General features: G+C 45.3%; 1 protein-coding gene across 1 annotated transcript in view; it reads right to left on the bottom strand.

Moving 5' to 3' along the window:
• LOC119463748 (MFS-type transporter SLC18B1) overlaps positions 1-19534 on the bottom strand; it is a 36203-nt gene that overhangs the window by 6661 nt on the left and 10008 nt on the right. Inside the window, exons 4-9 of the mRNA XM_037724573.2 lie at positions 18947-19015; positions 17029-17116; positions 8919-9058; positions 8475-8573; positions 8289-8380; positions 2484-2579 (exon numbers count right to left, since the gene is read on the bottom strand). Of these exons, the coding sequence (XP_037580501.1) occupies positions 2484-2579; positions 8289-8380; positions 8475-8573; positions 8919-9058; positions 17029-17116; positions 18947-19015 (584 nt within the window). The remainder of the gene's footprint in view (positions 1-2483; positions 2580-8288; positions 8381-8474; positions 8574-8918; positions 9059-17028; positions 17117-18946; positions 19016-19534) is intronic.

Genomic DNA, 19534 nt, shown 5'->3' with positions numbered 1-19534 from the left:
CCTTTATGGAGATGCATACTGGTGCCGCGACGGCGATAGCACTAAGGCTCCTTAGATAGCACAAACTTGTGTCGCCGCCTGCAGGCAGCTGGAGAAAGCAGCCGGTCGGGGAACGCGTCAACACTCCCTGAACGGCTGCTTTCTCTAGCTGCCGTCAGGCGGCGACACAAGTTTGTGCTATCGCCGTCGCGGCACCAGTATGCATCTCCATAAAGGAAGGCACATTTTCGTTTTTTTTTTTTCAAACATGCAATTAACTGTGCTATGTATTACACTGAACGAAATAGACTCTAAAATGCTATATTTCTACGCAAGTTGAGCAAGCACAGTGGAACGGTGAGCGCAAAATCTTTTTTCGAATATTTTTAGCGATAGATGCACGCCCCCGTAGAGCCACCGATACTGCAGCTACAGATGTGCTGTTAATGGCTCTGTTCATTAAAAAATTACGCAGTGAAAGAACAAATTAACGCTACCTAAATACCCTCACTACAACCAATATACGCCGTCAAGCACGTTATCCCTGTAATAAAGCGAATACTTTTCTATACAAGCGTTCGGCTATTAGATTACAATGACAATCTTGGTTGTGGTTTCTGCGCAATCATTTGTTTTTCATGATGTACCCAAACGCAATGTGGTGCATGGTAAGGTCAAAATACAAACGCTTGCTTGAAGACTGACGTTGCGCATTATTTTACCGGAGTTATACTTAAGCTTTTCCAGACAACACAGAACATCCCGGAAATATTCGAACGTCTGAACTTTTTATGGGGCGTACTGAGGACGTCCGTGCACATCACCATACCCACGATTAATATTAAAAACAACATCTACTGCTGGACTTATCGGGAACCTAACCTGACATATATCCGAGCAACACCCTCGGCAGCATATTCTCTGGACTTTGCTTCCAGGTCTGTTTATTTGGGAGCTTCATATGCTGTACGTATGTTGCTCTACAATTTCTACATTGACATTTTTCATCTAATTATAATGTTGAGAAGTTGATTAATTAATTAGGACTACTCACGTAATTAGGGGGAACGTAAAAACAATCTGAGTATCTCCAAGCGACGGCAAACAACATTACCTTAATACTGTCCAGCTACGTGGCATTTGCATAGTTTTTAAATCTTGGTGCATGATGGTTGGTTCACCCTGTATAAATCAGGCTGGCACATCGCACAAGCGGCCGAATGACCAGACGGTGAAGCAGGATTGCTCCCGACCATTAGAGTTGCCACACAACCGTTATACTTTTCGAATAACATTCCGTACTATGCTGGGTGTTCAAACTTTAAGCTTTACGAAATTTTTAAAAATTGCCTGTGGCAGGTAGGATAATTCTTATCGTTGAGCTGGGTTATTCGAAGAGCCGGACATTACTAGCACGCGAAATCGAAACACATATTCAACTGATAAAAAAACTGACTAATGAACTTCTTAGTTAATTAATTTACGGCACATATTGCAATTTACGAATTGTAGCCGGTGAGTTTGCAAGACGCGTCCACTTGAAATGAATTTCCATAATGACACCAGTTTCGAGATATTATTTCTCGAAGTGCGGGAAGAAATGCATGGGCGTTCCAGTTACTTTTGTGCTTCAATGTATAAAACTGCATTTTGGTAAAAAAGTAAGTGGAACAGCGCATTTTTACGGCGAGTTTGATGGCGCATATCTCCAAACTGGTGTCACTCTGGAAATTCATCCCAAGTGGATACGCCTGACAAGCTTGCTTACAATGCGTAAATTGCAATGTGTCGTAAAATAATTAACTAAGAAGTTAATTTGTGAATTTTTGTTAATTAGTTGAATGTGTGTTTCGATTCCTCGTGCTCCTAATGATCCGCCTGATCGAATAACCCAGCTCAATGATTAGAATTATGCTACCTAGCTGCCACAGGCGATTTCTAAAAATCCCGTAAACTTAAAAATGAACACCCTGTAAATTCCGCCACGATGTCTAATTATTGAAGCCAGTGTATCTGCCGTGTGAAGTTTAAACGCACACTGCATAAAAGAAATAAATGAAATTTTAGGGTGTTACGCGCCAAACCTACGATTCGGTTACGAAGCACGCCGCAGCGGGGGGGGGGGGGGGGGGGGGGGTGGATCCGGATTAATTTTGCCCACCGGGGGTTCTTGGTGCACGACGGTGCACCAAGCTTTTTTTTTGCATTCCGGTTCCATCGAAATGCGGCCGCCGTTCGATTCCGCGACCTCGTGCTTGTACAGTCGAACCCGGATATATCGAACCCCGGATATATCGAACTTGTGTATGTGGAACAGCTGTAAAATCCTCTTGAAAATTTCTGTATGAAGTTTTTATTTTGTCTGTCGAATTACCTATAAATCGAACCTTTCTTTTGTTTTGTGATGCCCTTCAGATACGATGTATCCGGATTCGACTGTAGCAGCGCGATGCACACCTTGCGACAACTGCAGCTCTCCAGCCGCGGTGAGCGGAGTGACTCACAGCGTATACTCCAGTGTCGCCATGAATGCACAGATGTACGCCCCGCCGATTCCGACGCCAAAGAAGGCCATGGACAGCAGGACCAACCACAGCTTCCTGCGAATTCGCATGGCGACCTGGTGAACAGTTCAATTCCATATTTTTCTCAAAAAAATTCAAGGGGCACTTAGTTATCCCTACGCGGACGAACGCGGAAGCATCGCGACCACCAAAGGTCGAGGGTTCGAGTGCCTTAATTAACTCTATCTAGGTTAACTGTGCCTTAATTATCTTCGCCTTAATTAACACCAAATGGCGTGGGCTCGAGTGCCTTAAGTATACCCTAATTAACCGCGCATTGGTTAACTTCGCCTTAATTAGACCAAAGGTCGTGGGTTGGACTCCCACCAAGGGTCGTGTGTTCGAGTGCCTTAATTAACTATGACTTAATTAACTATTCCGTAATCAACTGTGCCTTAATTAACATCACCTTAAGTAACACCAAAGGTGGTGGGTGCGGCTCCCACAGAAGGTAATGGGTTCGAGTGCCTTAATTAACTATCTTAATTAAATGTGTCTTAACACCAACGATTGTGGGTTCGAGAGTCTTAATTAAACATGCCGTAATTAACTTTGCTTTCATTACCTTGGCTTAATTGACGCCATCAACTGCCTAGTTGGCTCGCTTGGACGTTTAGGACTTTGGACCATCGTGGTCACGCCAACGCCGGATTTTCCGCCTCATGAGCCATTTAATTCCTTCGCAATAAAAGCTTCGCAATAAAGGCATTATGGGTAAAAGCGTAATCAATGGACCGCTTTTCGAGAACTGCAATCTCCACTACAGGCAGTGAATGACGACGCAGGAAATATTGCAATGACCTTACGGGAACATGCAGCAGATCAAAAAGCAAACAGCAATTACATCGTCTAAGAGTTGGAAATGTTAGGAAATGTACTTGATAAATTCATTTTAATAATAACAAACGTGCGATAGATAATTAAATTATGCCATGCACAGCTACGCGATCGTTTCAAGAACAACCTACAATTTTTTAGAACGATGAAACTTTTTTAAGACAAACTAGAAAATGTACAAGGATCGAAACACACCACTACACCAGCAAATGTATCGCAGTAGGCGTACCAGTAAATACTACTATTAAATGCGGAAACTAGAAAGACATTACAGCGCGTTTACAAAATATATACCAGGAATTTTTTTTTCAGCTCAGTTAAACTCCTTTAAAGTGGGACGAGGTTTCAGGTTATACTTTAATGGACCGTCTGGTGGCAGCCTAACCATTCCCGAGATATAAAGGCACATTGAATGTTAACCTTACTATAGCATAAACTATTGTTAATGCGTAAGCATTCTTTGGAGAGTACCCCAGAAAAATCAGTCTGCCACGCAAAAAGTGCAATGCCTTGTATCTGCACAAAAATGCGTAATTTGCGAGGGTAAGACATTTAACCGTTATAATAATATAAATGTACATTATTAGTTGTGTCATGATCGATAAGGAACAATTCAAAGAAAAAGAAACTGATCAGGGAGAATACCATAAGGTCAGATTTATGTGCATACCCAAAGGTATACAAAAGGCTCCATAGAAACTACACCGGAAGCCTATAGTAGGGGTGGGCCAACTGAAATTTGGGGCTATGCTTAGGCATACTTAGACAACTCCAGTGGAGTTTCTGCATACTTTTCCAAAGCTCCATCCTCATTCGCTCGGCTGAGAAGGGCTGGTTATTACCGGACAAAATGATTCGGCCGATATCTTCCTCTTTTGAGATCCACGGCGAAACCAGAGCGAGGTTTAATCACTGCAGCGTCACGAATTTTAAAGCAGTGTTTTTTTAGTATTTGGGTCGTGTTGGAATAGCAAAACCCCGGGCCACGTTACAAGTACACGCAAGTTTCTCGCCAGAATGGCCGAAAGTAGGGCTAGTGCGTGGGCGCACCTCGGTTTTGCCTAATCGAAGAATAAATAAATCACGACATAAAACCTGTCTACGTAAAGTCGGCTCATGAGTATCGCGATAGCCCACAGATCTTTCAACCTAACAGCGCTCTATATTCAGACTTTCATTTTTAAATTTCTTATATTTCGGCTACTTTCTTTTTGGCCCATTGTGCTATGCGACAGTGGGTACGTATAGAGGCGCAAATCTGACACAAAAGTGCACAGAAGCCTCAAATGTATTAAAATATGGGCCGTCATACATCACATCACGCGTGAGACGTAACTGTCGCTACAAAAGGGTGGGCACAAAAACGCACACGGGAAATAAAACAATCACACTGTTCGCGCATTCGTCCCTTCACCGGCGATTATGTATCACAGGAAGTATATATACCAAACAGGTCAAGAACAAGCTATCCTATCGCATCCCCTACATGACGTCAGTACAAGCATCATACACGTCTCCTTCGCCCCGGTGACAAAGAGAGCAGACGACAACGACGTGCGCGTGTCCTACTGCTACTACTGCTATATCATCATCAGCCTGTATTATGTCCTCTGCAGGACGGAGGCCTCTCCCTGCGATCTCCAATTACCCATGTCTTGCGCTAGCTGATTCCAACTTGCGCCTGCAAATTTCCTAACTTCATCACTTCACCTAGTTTTCTGCTGTCCTCGACTGCACTTCCATTTTATTCGTATCCATTCTGTAAGCCTAATGGTCGACCAGTTATCCATCCTACGCATTACATGGCCTGCCCAGCTCCATTTTTCCCTCTTAATGTCAACTAGAATATCGGCTATCCCCGTTTGCTCTCTGGTCCACACCGCTCTCTTCCTGTCTCTTAACGTTAGGCCTAACATTTTTCGTTCCATCGCTCTTTGTGCGGTCCTTAACTTGTTTTCGAGCTTCTTTGTTAACCTCCTAGTTTCTAGCCCCATATGTTATTACCGGTAGTATGCAACGATTGTACACTTTTCTTTTCAACGACAGTGCTAAGGTACCAGTCAGGATTTGGCAATGCCTGCCGTCTGCACTCCAACTCAATTTTATTCTTCTGTAATTTTCCTTCTCGTGATCAGGGTCCCCTGTGAGTAATTGACCTACATAAACGTACTCCTTTACAGACTCTAGAGGCTTACTGGCGATCCTGAATTCTTGTTCCTTTGTCAGGATATTGAACACTATCTTTGTCTTCTGCATATTCATCTTCAACCCAATTCTTATACTTTCTCCATTAAGGTCCTCAATCATTTGTTGTAATTCGTCCCCATTGTTGCTGAATAGGACAATGTCATCTGCAAACCGAAGGTTGCTGAGATATTCGCCGTTGATCCCCACTCCTAAGCCTTCCCAGTCTAAGAGCTTGAATACTTCTAAGCATGCAGTGAATAGCATTGGAGAGATTGTGTCTCCTTGCCTGACCCCTTTCTTGATAGGTAACTTTCGACCTTTCTTGTGGAGAACTAAGGTAGCTGCGTAATCCTTGTAGATATTTGCAAAGATATTCACGTACGCCTCCCGTACTCCTTGATTACGCAATGCCTCTATGACTGCTGGCATCTCTACTGAATCAAATGCCTTTTCATAATGTATGGAAGCCATTTAGAGAGGTTGATTGTACTGCGCAGATTTCTCGATTACCTGACTGATGACATTGGATATGGTATATCGTAGAATATCCCTTCCTGAAGCCAGTCTGTTTTCTTGATTGACTGAAGTTAAGCGTTGCCCCGACTCTATTGGAAATTACCTCGGTGAATATTTTATACAATACTGACGCAAGCTATGGGTCTATAATTCTTCAATTCGTTAAGGTCTCCTTTCGTGTGGATTAGTATACTGTTGTCGACGCCATCGGCGTTTTGCCCGCGTTAGCTCAAAATGCGTGCGGCGTTGGTAACTGTTGCTGGAGCCTCTGATATAAATAGCCACTTGGTGCCGCAGCTAAACGTCGGCTCCCTTCCCTCCCCCACGGACTCTCGCGCGTCTGAGAAGGCGCGTTGCTCTACATGCTCTACATATGGTCATTGTAAAGGAGAAAAGAGACGCCTACTTCTGCAGCCCTTAAGCGAGCACGGCGCAGAACGCGCGTTTGTTCTCCGCCGTGCGTTCACTCCCTGTGAAAGCGCGCGTCCCTCGCGCCCTTTCACTCGCACATACAGCGTTCGGCGGCGCGCGGCGACGATTCATCTCCAAATGACGTCATACGGAACCTCACGGCGACGGCGACGGCGACGGCGACGCCGACGGCAGAAATCTGCTTTTGAGTGTCCATATAATTGCTATCGCAATAAAAAAAAACCGCAAGCTTTTCTAGCATGACATCTCCTCCATCTTTGATTAAATCGACTGGTATTCCATCTTCTCCAGCAGCTTTTCCCCTAGTCATGTCTTGCAAGGCATTTCTAACTTCATCGCTAGTTATAGAAGGAGCCTCCGTATCCTGTTCATCACTACTTCAAATGAAAGTAGCTTGGCTGCTCTGGGCACTGTACAGGTCAGTACAGAATTCTTCCGCTGCTTTTACTATGTCATCGAAATTGCTGATGATATACTTCGCTCTCTGATTCAAGCAAGCACCGGGTCATTTAGATTCCAACATTGAGTTCGGTCTGCGTGATTTTGAGTGCGCTTTTTCTTTTCGAGTGCAGTGAAGTCGTTCTTTGTCGATAAACAATCATAACAATTTTCACTCCACTGCACTACCATCATACACGTAGTTCGCTTGTGAAGGGCGAAAAAGAACTGTTGTCGACGCCATCGGCGTTTTGCCCGCGTTAGCTCAAAATGCGTGCGGCGTTGGTGACTGTTGCTGGAGCCTCTGATATAAATAGGCACTTGGTGCCGCAGCTAAACGTCGCCTCCCTTCCCTCCCCCTCCCCCACGGCCTCTCGCGCGTCCGAAGAAGGCGCGTTTGCTCATATGGTGATTGTAAAGGAGAAAAGAGACGCCTACTTCTGCAGCCCTTAAGCGAGCACGGCGCAGAACGCGCGTTTGTTCTCCGCCGTGCGTTCACTCCCCGTGAAAGACGCGCCCCTCGCGCCCTTTCACTCGCACATACAGCGTTCGGCGCGCGGCGACGATTTCATCTCCAAATGACGTCATACGTAACCTCACGGCGACGGCGACGGCGACGGCGACGGCGACGGCGACGCCGACGGCGACGGCGACGCCGACGGCAGAAATCTGCTTTTGAGTGTCCATATAATTGCTATCGCAATAAAAGGAGTAGCTACGTCACTGAAATTTTACTACGCCCGCTCGAAGCTAGCTAATTGTTAATGAACGACGAATAGCGAAGTTGCACCCGAAAGCAGACAGACCCACTCCACCTGAAAGGCTTCCAGGACATCTTATCTACAAAAAACATATCAAATACGCGACAGCGACGCGGCTTCTGAACCAACGTGATTGGCACCACGATTTCAGCCTTAAATTTACATGGGAGGAAAACATTTCGCACTAATTTTCTCTTTGGATAACCGACATTTTATTGTATGATAGAAATGAGTGAAATACACGCTGCCCTCGCCCATACACTTCAGTTAGTTGTTGCTGTGCGTGCTTGTGTGAACTGTGAGCGCCTGTACCGTGTATGAACACATAATCTCACATGCTGTCATCGTCATCTGGAGTAGCAAACTATAGGCGTATACGGCCAAGCAGACGTCGGCATCATTCATTGAAGAATGTTTGTTTCTACTTGTGTAGATACAAGCAGACACGGTTTAATACGTATACAGTATGGAAAAATTGCTTTTGTCAATCCCAACTGATATGGTGTCTGTATGCTGAGTCTCGTCCATAATCGTCCATACACGCAAGCAGAGAAGTAAATGCATGTAGACTCACGTGCCGAACGGAAAAAAGGGCACCGGGCCGACCAACAACAGGTACAGCAGGGTGAAGTAGGCGGCGATAGCTGTCAGCAGCTTAGTGTTCACCTGCCGGTGGGAAGGAAGGGTCCAAAAGTTTTTCAGGCGTGAGCTGTGTAACATCTGCGTTAGATCCACGACTCCTACGTTATGCATCCTATACCTTCTTATCGCACAACCAGCCCCAGACGGGAGTCATCAAACCATTGCAGATGCCGGGGATCATAAAGACCAGCCCCAGGATCGTGGTGGACAGGTTGAACTGAAAAAAAGAAAACACGATTTTCTATAGTAGCAAGCTTAATGGAGCACTTTTTTGTTTCTTTAATGCGTGAGTCGCACGCAAGAGTTTTGACCGCAAAATGATTACCATGATTACCAACAATTGGATACGGCACGCGGGCCGCGTAAGCGTCAACCGCACGCAGTAATTTGCAGCTGCGGCAGGGCTAGATGAGAAGACGCGTGCTCTTCTCCCCATGCGTGCATTTGATCACGTGACCTCCAACTAAACCGAATATTGAGCACGTTGGAAGATAATGTCCATCAAGCCGGTTAAGTTAAGTTAAGGACGATAACATTGCGAATGCGTTAGGCGGGTACGTACGCGTCTCAGATGAGGTTCAAGCGTCGCCTGGTTGAAGCCGACGCAGACGTAGCTTCCGAAGATGGCCACCGCGTACATGTAGATCAAGGGACCACTCCAGAACTTGCGCAGATCCGACGGGCTGCTGTCGTGCTTGTCCTCTGCCACGAAAATTAATTAGCGCCTTCACTTAACACCCAATACAACGAAGGGGTGTGACAGACACCTTATAGCGAAGACCAGCAGCCGACCGTCACCGCGGAGGGCGATACATCACGCAGTCGGCCTTGGCAAGCGAACTCTCCTCATTCTCCTCGCTTTTTCCCTCGCAGTATCGACCCAACACGTGACCTCTTAGGAGAAGCTTATTGGCTGAGAATGTTTGGTTCCCGGTGATTTTCAACCGACGCGGTCGTCTGCGCTGCCATAGCTTTGCGTGCAGAGCGGGAGCATTAAAGCGGGCTGCACGCTTTGACATGACGATCATGTGTCGGTCCAATATGCATTGGCTTCAGTCTTGTTGTGCGAGGCTCTCTCCTAATTGTGTCGCAGAAAATTCGGCGTCGGCGTCCGCGGCACAAAAAATCATCCCGAATCAGCCCGACCACGCAGGCCCTACGCATGGCGCAGAGGCGTTAGTGAACTAATTGAATTTTTAAGAGCAAAATGCATCAGAAAAATCGTAAAGTACGACTTGACCACAAACTGCAGACGGGATAGCGTCGGATTGTAATTTCAATATACGAGGAAAACATACTTCTCTTACGCGGAAATTGAAACATAAACCCCCCTTTCCAGCATTTCTACCATACAACAGCTGCGCGCCCGGGTAGATTACTTGCAAAAACACCATACAGATGGCGCTCGCCTCCTCGGCAGGTTACGTTAGGTCGAACGCCTAATGCGTTTTGGACAAGCGCGCGCCTCGGGGCAACAGCAAACAATTAATAAAATAATAAAAGAGGTCCTAAGGCCTTCACATTTTGATGTGAAGGCCCTTCAGGCCTTCAGGCCCCGTCGGGAGCGGCACGTCGGGAGCGGCAGATCTGCGTTTTCGATGACACCGCTACCGAATGCGGTAGTGCTCGATGCAGCGTGGACAAACCTGTCGTCATCAACATCAACTCTCCCGTCAACTATAAAAGAGCAGGCAATACCGGGGGCGCCTTGTGGGCTCGGCGGCTGTGCACAGACGCAGACCGCTAATCCTTTCACTCTTGTCATGCAGGTTAGTACAGCTTACAGTCTTTTTTCTAAGAAGTCTAGCAATCGTTTCCTGCTTCAGCTGCCGAGCCCGCACTGCTGCCTTCTTGTCGCTCTTGAGTGTTCTCATGTAATTCGTGCTTTGTTGATGATGTCGGGTGATGTCGAAAGCAACCCGGGCCCGGAATCCGATGCTTTACTAGCTGAATTGAAGAACTTGTCTGCTGGACAGTCGCAATTAATCAGTCAGGTTCAAGACCTGAAAACTCACTTATTGTCGACGGACAAAGCTATTGCTGATCTGGGCAGGCGCATGACTGATCTAGAGGGGTATTATCAAAATCTTGTCTCCCTACGCTCTGACTTCGAAACCGTGAAAACGTGTACCGCTCAAGTGGCCACCGTGGTACACCGACTTGAAACGCGTATTGATGACGCCGAGAACCAGTCACGACGCAATAATCTTATTTTTTATGGCCTCCCTGAATCAACTGGATCAGAGACGTTTGCCCAGACCGAGCAACTTATCATCAAGCACTGCCACGATCATTTGAATATTTGTATCGAGCCGAAAGAAATTGAGCGCGCACATCGTCTCGGTCATCGCACAGGTACTAACCGCCACCGTCCTATCATAGCGAAATTCACCTTTCATAAAACAAAAGAATTGGTTCTTTCTAACGGCCGCAAGTTCAAAGGAACCAGCTTCAGCGTTGGAGAGGATTTCTCTCGTTCCGTACAAAACGCTCGCAGGCATCTCGTTACTTTCACTAAAAGCAATTCATTACCTTTCACTCTGCGATTCAAAACACTGCATATGGGCCATAAGCGCTACGTCTACGACGAGCAAACACAATCTGTCAAAGAAATAATATAGCAATTTCCCCGTCGTAAAAATGTCCGTTGTGCTGCTAAGCCCAAATCTAACATATCATTGTCTGTAATCTTTACGAACGCACGCAGTTTCCTTCCAAAACGTGACGCTTTTTCCAACCTTGTTTTATCCTCCAACAGTAATATAATGGTGATAACCGAAACGTGGCTAACAGAAGATATAACAGATACAGAAGTACTAGCCGACCTACCGGAATTTCATGTCTATCGAAAGGATCGCAAAGGCATGCGGGGCGGGGGGGGGGGGGGGGGGGGGGGATACTGATTGTTGTGCACCAGCAGTTATCGTGCTCCGTAGCCAAAAACATCGCTTCTCATTTTGAAGTATTATGGCTAATTATTCACGCTTCCCCCCATACAATCATTCTAGGTGTTTGCTACAGGCCTCCAAATAATATTTCAGATTTCACATTTAAACTTAATAACAGTTTGAGTGACCTTACTAATCAACACCCACAAGCAGAAGTCCTCATTTTTGGTGATTTTAATTTTCCTCAAATAGACTGGAGCAATGACGTCCCCATAACTATGGGCAGTGAGCCTGCCAGAGATTTTGTGGATTTCTGCCTTAATTTCAATTTAACTCAACTTGTATCAGAACCTACACGCGTTGCACTGAGCACTTCTAGCATCTTAGATCTCATTCTAACCAGCAATCCGGAAAGCTTATCAATAGCATATCTACCTGAAGCCAGCGACCACAAAGTAATTCACGCCACGTTTTCGTTCCAACCCGTAAGACGCGATTTAGTCAGCAAAACAATCCGCCTGTACAATAAAGGTAATTATGATGCCATTAATAGTGATCTGAGCGCATTTCTTCCTATGTTCGTGAGCTTATGTTCTACGCGCTCTACTATGAAAACTGGTTAAAATTTAAAGACAAGCTAGGTGATCTCGTTGACAAGTTCATACCGAGAATAACGTTCCGCGGAAACCGGAACAAGCCATGGTTCACTGAAACACTTAAGCGACTTGAAAACAAAAAGAAACGTCTCTTCCGCTCAGCCAAACTAAACGGACACCCCTCTGCTTGGGAGAAATATTTTGTGGCCGAAGACGATTATCTGAGGGCTATACGGAACGCTAAATTCTCCTTTTTCCACGATGAACTGCCTAAAATGCTTACAAACAGCCCTCGTCAATTTTGGCAAATAATAAACCCTCGGGAGGCGCGCATGATCAGCGTGTTAAATGCACATGGCGAAGTGGTCAGCGACAGCGAGTGTGCTGACATTTTTAATGCAGCCTTTTTCTCTGTATTTACTAACGAGACTTCAACTCCAGATCTTCCCACATCTACTAACGTATCTGCGTGTATGCCACCAATTATATTCTCGGCAGACGGAGTCACCTCGATCATTGATAACGTCAAACTTTCATCGTCAGCAGGTGTAGATGATATTAATTCCAAACTCTTAAAAAATATTAAATATGTATCTGCTGCGTACCTAACTTCGTTGTTTTCGCAGTCACTCTCTACAGGCACCTTACCATCCGACTGGAAAGTGGGCAAGGTCGTTCCAGTCTTCAAATCGGGCAATAGGGAAACTCCATTAAATTATCGTCCGATATCATTAACTAGTGTCCCCTGCAAAATCATGGAACACGTCATATACTCGCATATCATTAACTTCTTAGACTCAATCTGTTTTTTTTCACCCTTGTCAGCACGGATTTCGAAAAGGCTATCCTTGCGAAACGCAGTTGGCCATTTTCCTTCACGACCTGCATGCTAACCTTGACAGTAACCTTCAGACTGATGCCATATTCCTAGATTTTGCAAAAGCATTTGACACAGTTCCTCATAAACGTTTGCTTCTAAAATTATCTCAGTTAAATTTACACCCAGACGTACTAAAGTGGATAGAAGCATTCCTAACTAACCGCTCTCAGTTTGTTTTCGTTAATAACCATTCTTCTAGCAGACTCCGCGTAACATCAGGCGTCCCGCAGGGATCCGTCTTAGGACCGCTTCTTTTTCTAATTTACATTAATGATCTACCAACGCAGGTATCATGTAACATTCGTATGTTTGCAGATGATTGTGTAATCTACCGCAAAGTTACCATCACATTTGACCACACATTCATCCAGAACGATCTCAATAATGTACAAGAATGGTGTAATCGCTGGCTAATGAACCTAAATCCTAACAAATGTAAACTCGCGTCTTTCACTCGCTGTCGTAACCCCCTCACATTTACCTATTCCATTGCTGATGTTCCAATAGAATCAGTCCAATCATTCAAATATCTTGGTGTCACTCTATCTTGTGATCTGTCCTGGCGCTTGCACACTACCAACATCATCTCATCAGCCAATAGATCACTGGGATTTCTTAGGCGACATTTACGTCATACCTCGCAACAAGTAAAAGCGTTGGCCTATAAATCATTTGTAAGATCGAAACTTGAGTATGCATCTCCCATCTGGAACCCGCATCAGATTTATATCATAAATGCACTCGAGGCTGAACAAAATCGTGCTACTAGGTTTATTAATTCTTCATATTCGTACGATATCAGCATTTCATCGATGAAATAGGAATCTGGCTTTGGAAACGCTTTCTTTCCGTCGACAGGTTGCCGCTCTCTCTCTCTTCCGTTCATTTTTTTTACAGCTCCCTAAATCACCCACCATACATCACGCCCCCTTCATACATATCTCATCGCACCGGTCATCCGCTTCAAGTTGCAAGCGCACGTGCCCGGACCACCACTTTTCAAGCATCATTTTTTATTCGAGCATCAAGGGACTGAAACGGCCTTCCACACGCCATCGCAGCCATCACAAGCCCATCTGCCTTTACCGAAGCTGTTGTCACCCATATCTCAAAATGAACGCCTGTTTCTAATGTTTATATATATTAACACGAAAATGTTTTATGCCGGGGTCCACCAAGACTTCACTGACGTATTTCCGTATACGTCATAGAACATAATACAAAGAAAGAAACCAGAAGAAAAAGTTCCACAAACATGCAAAATTTGGAAATCGAACCCACGACCTCTCGGTCCGCGACGATAGATCGCCGAGCGTTTAACCCATTGCGCCACAAACGCATTTGCAGAGAGCTACACAGACGCGCCTTATATATCTAACACTCCTCCGTGTACCCGCGCTCTTGCTCGGGGCGGTGCCGCCGCCTACGAGCAGAAAAGAGAAGTACTGCATTATGACACTAACGCGCACCGACAGTGAACGCTTCGGTGGTCTCAGCACTACGACGCCTCGATGCCAGCATTCGAAGGGACGCTGGCATCAAGAAGCACTACCAACGCCACCTAGGTGGCGTTCACCGTACTCAGCACAGCGGAGCGTGGCCTCCGCAATTAGCTCTGAAAATGTTTCTGAAGTTGATCGCGGAGGCTGCAATTACGACGCGCTGTACGCGCTGATTTGACTCGGTGACGATTCAGTTACGTGCTTTGTCTTGCGCGTTGTATTAGTGTGTCAGTTACGTGCTTCGTCTTTCGCGTTGTGCTAGCGTGTGCAGCGTAGTGCAGCTTCCATATGCACGACGGTTGCTCATGGTCATCGACGTTGGTAGTCGTAATGGAGGAGACGTGCCACCAGGCGTCAGCGTGGGTGCATCAACGCCTAAGGGCGCTTTAGCCACAAAACACCAATAGACATTATATATCAATGTGCAATAAACATTACACTACTTCTGTGAAGACACGTTTCACTTTCGTGTTCTATACCGATTCCTATATAAGAGGGATCAACCACATTATTTTTAACCACCCCTTATGTAATACCCCTCCAATGGGGTCTTTAAGGTAATAAAGTGAAGTGAAGTGAAGTGAAGATATAACACGGCTTATATTGCCCCCCTGTCCTCCCAGCAATGCATTTGTGTTTAAAAGTGAAGCGGACTTTAAGGGGATCGGTGTAAGCTTGGTGTTGGTAAGCTGGCTTTCCCACGTTGTGTGTTGCAGTGAAGTCTACTCAAAGAAAAATGCGATGCGAACAGGGCCCGATAACGCCATCGCGTTCCACTCGTAAAGGCGAAATTTAAGCGTCCTCCAGTGTTTTTTGCCTGTTTAGCGACACAATTTTGTAGAGCGTGCGTCTCGGCTAATCGCGCGACGCCCGCTCCGGACGTCGCTCCCTTATTAGTGCGTCGGCTGCGCGTTCTGCACCGATACCCCCCCATGAGGATTGGATGAGGATTGGATGAGATTTTCTCTTACGAATAATTCTGCCGTAAGAAGTTTTTTTGTGAAAACGGGCCCAGTTCTCCGTAGACGGCAAAGATGCGGTCAACGCTGCAGGCCCGCGCAGAGCCCAATACAGCCGTCGACCCGCTGTGGCAACGCATTTTGGAGAGAGAGAGAAAATAGGACGACATGCAAGTTGCAATCGACAGCAAATAGGTATACTGCATTATCTAGCTGTGGCGAAAGCAGTGGTCGCGGCAGTTTTCCCTAGCCACCGATCCCGATAACGCTGCGGCGAATAGGCACAGCACGTGCCAAAAGCAAGCATCGCATCGCCGGACGGAAAAACACGAAGAAACGAGGCGAAACAGTGGAAAGCGCATTTACTACACACTTATCGCGGCAATCGTGATAAAAGTGCCCTTTATCAGATTCACCGGACTATATATACTGACACACATTTTCGAAGTTGTAGAAAGTTCCCCCGCGGCACTGTTATTCAACTTAAAAGGATGACCTGAGAAAGTACAACTTGTTTTCCTGAACGCTAGGGTGATGCGTACGATGTTGTCTGTTGTCGTTGTTTATTGTCTTTGTGACACGCTGTATTTCTTTTGGGAACCATGGTGCTTTAGTCGGCCTGTTAAAGTCAGCTTTTTTTCCCCGACCTCCCCAAGGACGCTGATTGAAATAAGTTTATTATTAATAAAGTACGAAAGTATTGGGAAACACTCCTAAGTAAAGGTGTACGAATATTTCTAACTTCGAATACCACTCGAATATTCGCAGCTCTTCGATTCGTACGCGATTCGACAATTCCCTGTTCGAAGCTGTCGAATGTTCGTTGCATTCGAATACTATAATCAACAAGAACAGCTCTTGGTCTACAGGCCGAGGTTGCTGTGCACACGAACCCGTTCCTGAGTGACCACATGGAGATCACTTACGCGCAACAGTTGACCGGTCGCTAAATAAGCACGTCTCGCCATGGACAGGCCTACGGATTTGCTGTCTCGACTTAGGCTAAAGCAATTTTATTATTTCCTCACTCTCACCTCGTTTGCATTTCTTCAAAACGATGCGCGTGCTGCAGTATTGTACTTGGCTCTTCCAACGAGCACTATACACTCTGCTACGCCTATCTGATGACGCGCTGTTCCGTTAAAAAAAAAAAAAAAAGCTAGAAAAGGGAAGACACCATGTGCGTGCGCATGTCATTAGGTCACGTGGAATAAATCCCCAAGCATTTGCGCCTTCACAATCTAGCAAAGAGATAGACGGCTGCGATGACGCAATCGTGGCACATCTTCTGCATGCGAATTAGGCTTCTGTAAGTTTAGTCTTGAGTTCCTTTTTTTTGCGTTTTTTTTTTCTTAACAAACTTGGGTTGTTAGACAGCGCTCGTCCTGTATTCCTCTCTTTTTTTTGTGTGTGTTGCCGTCGTTTTCCGGGCTGATTCAAAGAATGTAGACTTACATACATCACACTTGCTCGCTTCAGATGCTTTTAACAAATGCAATTTACACTACCGCGAAGTCTGTTTTTGGTGCAGAGTCAGGGGATTCCGAAACTTTGCGCTGATCTCTTTTGATGGCCTAATAATCTTTGGTAATTTTTGTAAGAAACTCGTAGCCCTAAATCGAAATTATGCTGCCTATAAAGCTGTTACAATTTATTTCTTCTTTAAGTACACCAAATTTCATTCAAAATCGTTTTAGCGAGTTGTCCAGTGAGAGCATATCTCTGCGTTTGCCGTGCATTTGAATTGTAAAAAAAAAAAATGGTATGCCTCCAAGGTAGAGCTTATATATTCTTGACTATACATATGAATCAACGTCAAAATTTACTCTGGTTGGGTAAATACTCACCTATATTGGGGATGACGAGGTACGTGACCAAATTGCAGACGAACCCGATGCTGCCGCAGACGACGAAGGGTGTCGTGTAACCGCCAATCTAGAAAATAACAAAGATCAATTAAATTCTGGGGCTCGTACGCGCAAAAAAAAAACGATCTGGTTATATGAGGCACGCCGTATAGTGGGGACTCCGAATTAATTTTGACCATGGGGAGGTGGTTCCTTGACGTGCTCCTAAATCTAAGTACATGAGCTTGTTTTTTTTTTTTTGTTTTTTTTTTGCATGTCGTCCTCAATGTAATGCGGCCGTCGCGACTGGGGCCGAACCTGCGACCTCGATCTAACTCAGTGTAAAGTAATTTACACCCCTAAAAGTGAAAAAGAGTGTAAATGTGTCTATACCCCACACAAACAAATTTACACCCTTTTTTTCACTTTTAGGGGTGTCTATAAATTATTTTACGATGCAGCGCAACGGCATGCATAGCCACTGGACTACCGCGCAGGGCGGTAAATAACAAGACCGGTTTTATATCCTTCACATCACCCTTAAAAAAAAAAAAAAAAAAAAAACATTTGTTTAGACGGCGAAGTGGAGAAAATAGATGGTTATATTTTTTAGCTATGCACTGTTAGCGACGGTGGACGGCATAATGAAGGCAATTTTCAATTGGCTAAATAATGAACCTATAGGGTAAGGTCAATATTAATCAGAGAAATTAACGTAGTTGATATTAATAGGGAGATTTATCTGGAGACGTACTCCAATTTGCTTATTAAAATGCGTGTAAAACGCAGTACTGCTCTAATCAGACGACCGTTGAAACCAATTTGAAGGAAACTCGCTGCATTTGAGAGAAAAGGCTCAACCATGCCGTGTTTGGAAGGAGAATTTTGATTAGGGCCTCGCAGTTTTTACAGAAATCGACGAAAATTTGTAAGCACAAGAAAAAAGAATTGAAGAGCGAAGTTAACAAATCCGTAACTCTGCACGAAGAACAGATACATATTCCAGTTGTGTAAACTGCGCCCGTTGGAATACTTGACGCGGACAATTTTGATATGTGAACTGAGAGCTTACGCGAAATTCTTACGTTGTTTACGAGGACTTTGCGAAAATCCCACTCGTAGATTAGTGATACAAGCGAGAGCGGTGTATAATGTATCATTTTTGTCCGCTATCGGTGTCTCAATAGGTGTATAGTCTAAAGAATTGCGACACTATGTTTTATTTTTTTGTGGCAGAAATAAAGATGTGCTCCAGACAGTCCGTAGGTTCTAACGGCACATTCGACTGGTTCCTATTGCAAACGGCGGCCGACTCGGTTACCAGTTATGCACATCCATATCGAGATTGGATACAGAGAAAAAAACCTGCCCCGCAGACGAACGTTTAAGCTGCTCCCAGAGCAATCGGAGCAGTCACGTGATCGAGTTTCTGTCGCATCTTAGTCGCGCTCACAGCTTAAAAGCAGAGAGTGCCTCCTAGCACTCAGAGCTGGAGCACGCGTCGCTCTGAACGAACCAGTCTGTAATGTGTTCTGAGCAGCCACAGATTGCGACGAGCCGAACGTAAACCAAACCGCGAGAACGCTCTAAAGCACTCGTATGCGCTCGAAAGCACTCTAAAACGCTCGAAAGCGACGAGTCCGAATGTACCATAATTTATTTCCTTTAAATGCAACAAATGTCATCAGATTCGGTGCAGTGGTTGACAAGCGAGACGATTTCTCCGTTCTCGTGCATTTTAAAGAGGAGGGCGTGGAGGTGGTCAGATATGATGTAATGCTTACAGCGGATAACCGGCGGTCTATTATAGAGTTACAAAATGGGTCCCAAAGGGAAGGGGAATGCAATCCGGTTTGGCAGATGATCAGATTGTGTGATCACCTAACGCTGTGCGAAATCAGAAAGAAAAGCAACTCACGTCGTAAAGGAAGCCACCGATGGTAGGCCCGATGATGACGCCCACGCTGAAGGCGGTCTTCAAGGACGACTGGAAGAGAAGGAGTAGATGGCATGTATATAAACGTGCCTTTTGAACTGTCTGTCACAGCTGCCGACCTGGCATTGACTTGTATCATATGATCCAGGCCAAGTTCCATGGCGTGATAGAGGAACGGGAGACTGGTTCGGCCAGCACGGCGTTACACAGGGACGACAGAAAGAAAAATGAGAACACCGCTTCTCTCCTTTCTATATCGTTCACGCGCAACGTTGTACTGGTTGAACCAGTCGATAAATGCCGTTGTAGTGCGAGTTTTGTATAAACTTGAGATCATGTGTAACGGTATTCATTACTTCAACTATAATCCTTCAAGTCCTCCAAAACAAGTTAGAAGCCACAAAACAAGAAAGAGCGTCCCGTCGTTCTTGTCTGCCTTGTGATTCCCTCCCATAGTTTGTTTGTTTTCTTTTTCTTCTTCTTTTATTTGTCGCCATTCAGTACAAACGCAGAAAGCGGGGGGTAACAGCTTCATAAACACAGCTTGAAGTGCCCTTGGCCCCCATATGA

The sequence above is a fragment of the Dermacentor silvarum genome, chromosome 9 (assembly GCF_013339745.2).
Source record: "Dermacentor silvarum isolate Dsil-2018 chromosome 9, BIME_Dsil_1.4, whole genome shotgun sequence".
NCBI classification, from domain to species: Eukaryota; Metazoa; Arthropoda; class Arachnida; order Ixodida; family Ixodidae; genus Dermacentor; species Dermacentor silvarum.
This window is presented reverse-complemented; position numbering and strand designations above follow the sequence as displayed.